Source organism: Haliotis cracherodii, unplaced genomic scaffold (genome assembly GCF_022045235.1).
Source record: "Haliotis cracherodii isolate W230 unplaced genomic scaffold, xgHalCrac1.p SCAF_20, whole genome shotgun sequence".
NCBI classification, from domain to species: Eukaryota; Metazoa; Mollusca; class Gastropoda; order Lepetellida; family Haliotidae; genus Haliotis; species Haliotis cracherodii.
Window position 1 is genome coordinate 6,212,840 of NW_027266276.1, and position 6,121 is coordinate 6,218,960.

General features: G+C 40.6%; 1 protein-coding gene across 1 annotated transcript; it reads left to right on the forward strand.

Annotated features, from left to right (window-relative positions):
- The first annotated feature begins 2,200 nt into the window (after positions 1-2,200).
- LOC139470462 (trace amine-associated receptor 1-like) lies at positions 2,201-3,163 on the forward strand. Its single transcript, XM_071252869.1, has one exon. It carries the CDS (start codon positions 2,201-2,203, stop codon positions 3,161-3,163), a length of 963 nt encoding a protein of 320 aa, XP_071108970.1.
- Positions 3,164-6,121: the final 2,958 nt, after the last annotated feature.

The window sequence follows — 6,121 nt, forward strand, 5'->3', positions numbered from 1 at the left end:
AGCCACCAGTACCTCTACTGACATCGCAGCAGAGTTTTCCGTCTTTCTCCAGTACGACAGAAAATTTAGGACTTCGTTTACTTCATATGATGTTTACGAAGTTTACTGTATAATCTGTTTACTAAGTTTACTGTATAATCTGTTTACTAAGTTTACTGTATAATCTGTTTACTAAGTTTACTGTTTAATCTGTTTATTAGTTTACTGTATAATCTGTTTACGAAGTTAAATGTATAATCTGTTTACTAAGTTTACTGTATAATCTGTTTACTAAGTTTACTGTATAATCTGTTTACAAAGTTTACTGTATAATCTGTTTACTACCGTCAGAATAACTGTTTGTCTGTCTGTTCGTTTGTTGCTTAACGCCGAACTCAGCGGTCTGTACATAATCGAGCCTGGACCAGAAAATCCAGTGATTGACATAATGAGCATCGATCTACGTAATTGGGACACGATGACATACATGCATCAACCAAATGAGCCTGACCACCCGACCCCATTAGTCGACTAGCATGGATTGAAGAAGACCAACCGGAAACTACCCCACCGCCCCTATGGTACAATATATTCATGTCACCATGTGACAACATATCTAATACATCGTGAGCAATAAGTGCCTTGGGCGAATATATTTTCCTCCATGCCACATCCAGCCTTCATAAGTAACAACTAGTGAACGTGTTTTATTGTTCCTGTTGAAAAGAATACGGACAGTGTAATAACTCATGATGGACGTGAGGTTTCACTTACTGTCACTGTCTACCAAGAAGACCCACAATGTGACAATTACCATTATGTATTGAAAGATACGGTGGCCCATAAGGGACATGGAGTCTGTTTTCAATATTTTGATATTTCACTTACTTTTATCATAACCTTTAGCAAATTAACACAATTTGTCATACAAATATGTGATAAATCATGTATAAAAACAACCGAAAACATGGGAAATGTACTTTCAAGTAGCTAATGAATCGCTGAAATTTCACCGCAGTGGAAATAGTTTTCTCTATTTTCATTCTAGTTTTTGACATTTTCGCTTTTGATTTTGGCATTTTCATTTTAGTTTTTGACATTTTCGCTTCACTTTTCAGCAATTCAATATCTTCTTTATATTTGTATGACAAATCGTGTTAATTTGCAAAAGGTTACGATAACAGTAAGTGAAATATCAAAATATTGAAAAACAGACTCCATTTCCCTTATGGGCCACCGTAGTAAGAAACCAATTTGTAGCAGGACACATTTGCTCTTCCAAAGTAACCAGGTATATAATTACTATTTTTATCAGAGGAAGCTCATATTTTATCACGACTTATTTATATAAATTAATATATAATCTATATTTATAATTTCGTCTTCGTGTTTGGTGGCAGCGAGCATGACTGCCTTGATGGTTTTCATCAAGACGTTATAATGCCTTATGTCGTTAACGCAACCCGCTATTTTGTGTAACAAGTGGTCGCTCTCTCTTATTGCATTCAGAACATCAATACACGGATCACGGTAACTCACAATCAGTGTACAGATTTATTGGTCATCTTTTCTCGTCACCGTCTCCATGTTGGACGACGGTGCCCCCCTCGGTGCTGTGTTTTCGCAGTTTTCATCAAAAACGATAAAACGTCTCATGTCGTCGATACAACCCGTTCCCTTGCGTGAACAAATTGGGGCTGTCTCGTATTTGATAAGGTGAATCTACATCACATGACCAGCATACAGTTTCATTGGCCGTCGTCTCTTGTTATCGTCTCCATATCAAGCGGCAGTGTCTTCCTTGGTGCTGCTATTGGCAGTTTTCATCAACACGCTAAGGTGAATCCACATTACATGACCAACATACAGTTTCATGGGCCGTCGTCTCTTGTTACCGTCTCCATATCAAGCGGCAGTGTCTTCCTTGGTGCTGCTATTGGCAGTTTGTGACTGCTATTGGCAGTTTTCATCAACACGCTAAGGTGAATCTACATTACAGCACTGATCAGCCCCGATCCAGTTGACAGAGAAGAACACTCATTTAAAGCGGGATCATTGGGTATACACTTCGTACAACTAAGGGCAACACTTGCTGGAATGCGGTGTTCAATGTGTCGGACACAGAGACCATTTTAAAGAGAACATTTTATCATTATTGATTATTGTCAAAGAGAGGTTCATATCTTTTCGGAGGAGGCGATCCAATTAAAATAAGATGACGATGGCAGACCCGGATGTAAACTCTACAAACCACGTGATTGGAAGTTCCGAAGACACAACGGTCTTGGGTTGGACGTACCTCGTGGTTGGTATTCTGGTGATCTCGGCAAACAGCGTCGTTGTATTCGTCGTGGTGAGGACCCGTGAACTTCATATGCCGACGTTGTGGGTGATAGCCTTCATGGGTGTTTGTGACTTCTTCATGGGTTGTCTCATATTAGTGTTTTACATGCCGTCTGCGTTTTCCCGCCGCTTCGTCTACTCCGATGTCATGAAGAATGTGTCCTTCTGCATACACATGTTTCTGTTGGGGCAGACGACATTTAACATCGCCTTGGCTGAGTTAGATCGGTACATAGCAATTGAATGGCCATTGAAGTACATGAATATTGTAACAACCAGAAGTTTCATGGCAGCTGTTGTGTTCACGGTCATCTTGGGCGTGTGTCGTATCGGACTGATCACATCGACCGGTATCGACACGGAATACCATCCACATTTGGCCATGTCTCTTCCCGCTTTTACCAACAGTACATCTGGAATAGGGAGCCGAATGGCTGGCGTCTTGGTGCTGCCTTTGAGCACATTTGGAGTTATTGTATTTTGTTTCTTAAAGATCGTTAGCAACGTCAATCTTCGTCGAAGACTTAAAATCTCTCTGATGGCACTTTTGCCCGCTTGTGTGTTCTGTGTATCTTATGTGCCAGTGTTTGTGTGCATTATTCAGCTGATTATTGGCGTGAAGGAGGACGATATCAGTGGCTGGTTGAAATTTGGTGTTGTTGCCCTATTTTCCAACAGTTTATGGAATGTGCTAATTTACACTGCCTCCTACCGGCCTTTTCGCGAAGCTCTGACCTCGATCTTCTGCCACTCCTACCATCGGTGGAATCGCCGGAGGGACGTATTAAAAATATATACAACTGAGAGTGACGTCATCAGAGAATGCTGTGACGCCGTCTAGTGAACTGAAATTATGCTTTTATTCCCACGGGTTATCATTTCGAGACGTACTTTAAAATCCAGCTGGTATCCTGATGTCTCTGTTTTGATATGAAGAGAAGGAGTTCAGCTTACATGAGGTGAGGCGAAATGTGTTTCACGTCTCGTTTACAGGCAATGATGGGGCGGTCGTGTAGCCTAGTTGTTAAAGCGTTCGCTTGTCACGCCGAAGACCCAGGTTCGATTCCCGACATGGGTACAATGTGTGAAGCCGATTTCTGGTGTCCCCCGCCGTGATATTGCTGGAATATTGCTAAAAGCGGCGTAAAACCACACTCACTCACTCACTACAGGCTATGGTAATTAGACTTATTACCTTATTGAATCTTGGTGTGGAGCAAAAGATAATTAAGTTATTATTAAATTGAATAGTTTGTGGAGAAATATTCTTTATGAAATGTTCTATTCTGTCCACAATTTTCTAACATGATGACATTCCATAAATACATGTATTAGCGATTCATTTTCGATTTCACAGAATGAACATTCACTATTGTCAACAAAACGCATTACCAGTAATGCCTTCTTGCACTTGTATACAAAATTCTATGCAGAAATCCATACTGGAAATCTATTTTGGTTTGTTATCTGTAGTGCATTTCTTATATTGTAGAAATATTACGTTCCATGAAGTTACATACGGTGGCCCATAAGGGACATGGAGTCTGTTTTTCAATATTTTGATGTTTAACTTACTTTTATCTTAACCTTTTGCAAATTAACACAATCTGCCATACAAATATGTGATAAATCATGTATAAAAACATCCGAAAACATAGAAAATGTACTTTTAAGTAGCTTTTGAGTCGCTGAAATGTGAAGTGAAAATGTCAAAAACTAAAATAGAAACGTCAAAAACCAAAACGAAAAGGTAAAAAACTAAAATGAAAATGTTAAAAACACAAGACGAAAATGTCAAAAACTAAAATGAATACACAGAAAACTATTTCCACCGCGGTGTAAATATTATCACCGCGTTGTGAATATTATCACCGCGTTGGGAATATTTACACCGCGGTGAAAACTATTTCTACCGCGGTGATAATATTCCCCGCGGTGAAAACTTATTGCACTTATATGTATGTAGAGACGTGCATGCACGTTTGTGTATGGTACTTATGCCGGTTATATATCACTAGGCAACCGCGTTAACATGGATATACTGACTCTGAGCCAACCAGGCCTTGCTTTATCCCCTTGATGCCGAGCCCCAGGTAGTGTAATGGCAAGTACGTCTCTTAGTTTAACGCGGTCGGGGATCGGGCAACCGGCCTTTAACGCTCCGTTCAGACGCTCTATCCACCAACGAAAGTTAAGTGTGAGGATTGTCTGACGTCGTGAAATCCGTGTATGATTTCTTTGGGCATCCTCGATTATCTAGGGTATTTTATCCCCATGGACCCATTCGCCAACACAGGAAGTGACGTTATCTTCTTTCCCTTATCACTAATAAACACAGCATTTCTTTCGTTCATGTGGGTTTTTTGATTCGACGGCTATTCGTAGCGTCATACCTATTTGGTCAAACAGTGGCGGATAGGTGTAGGGTGGTTACGACATAGTGGAGATACAAAACACTGGAGACCCATGGAGATCAGGGGTAGAATATGTCGTAAAAGGCGACTAACGGGATCAGGTGGTCAGGCTCGCTGACTTGGTTGATGCATGTCATCGTATCCCAAATGCGTAGATCGATGCTCATGATGTCAATCACTGGATTGTCTGGTCCAGACTCGATTATTTACAGACTGCCGCCATATAGCTGATTGTGGCGTTAAACAACACGCAAACAATACATTGGAATAAGGGGATGTTCTTGGTGTCTCCAAATAATGTCATATTACCGCGTCCTTACTGCTAGCACCACAACCGTTCACACCCTCAACATTAATGAGGTGAAATGGGGTTTTGCAAATAAGAGAAATAAGAAATAAGAGTATTGCACTTATATAGAGACGTGCATGCACGTGTGTGTGTCTGTATGTTTGTGGCTGCTTGTACTAGTCCGGACTGATGCCGATTTATAGTGCTAGCCCACTGAGATACCATGCCGCAGTTTAACATGAATACCCCACTCAGACACAGTATACTGACTCCGAGCCGACCAGTCCTTGTTTTAGCCCCTTAATGCCGAGCGCCAGTCAGGGTAACAACAAGTACCATCTTTTAACGTCTTTTGGTATGACGCGGCCGGGGATCGAACGGGCGGATGCTCTACCACTAGACCACGGAGGCGGTCCCAACCTTAATGAATAGTAAACTATTGATGGAGGTGAACACGATTTTTATTACGAAACAGACGTGCAATACAATCTACAAGGTAAATGTAAAGATGGATAACATTTTCTAAGTATAATAAATATGGATGGCATTGGGATAAACGTGAAGCAAAAAGGGATGGACATATCTGACATGAGGCAGAAATAAGTATCCGGCCGGAAGGAAATAACACTGTGCTTGTTAAATAGAGAATCTCACCCGAGTGTCTTTTGATATCAAATATATCAACACGAGTTGATAAAAGTGGAAAAATCCGAGGCTTGCCGAGGATTTTTGCCACTTTTATCAACGAGTGTTGATATATTTGATATCAAAAGACACGAGGGTGAGATTTTATTTATCATCCAACATCATTCTTTCAACTTTTTCAATTTGTAGACAGTAATTAGCAGTGTCTTCAGTGTAAAAAGTACTGCAAACAGCTTCAGTAGCAGAGCCATTAGTGATGTCATTTGATTGTGACGTCATGGTAACCAGTGATGTCACAATGGTCTGCAAAGCATTGTGATGTAATTTCATTGCAGCGATATCTACAGTGTAGATATCGCTTGATCTCATCCAAGCGATATCTCCTGTGGGAGCCAGTTTTGGATGATAAATGATAGTTGATGTATTGTTGGCATCTAACTCATTACCAGTT

Coding starts and splice junctions, on each gene's coding strand:
- LOC139470462 (XM_071252869.1), top strand. CDS start 2,201: ATGGCAGACCCGGATGTAAACTCTACAAACCACGTGATTGGAAGTTCC.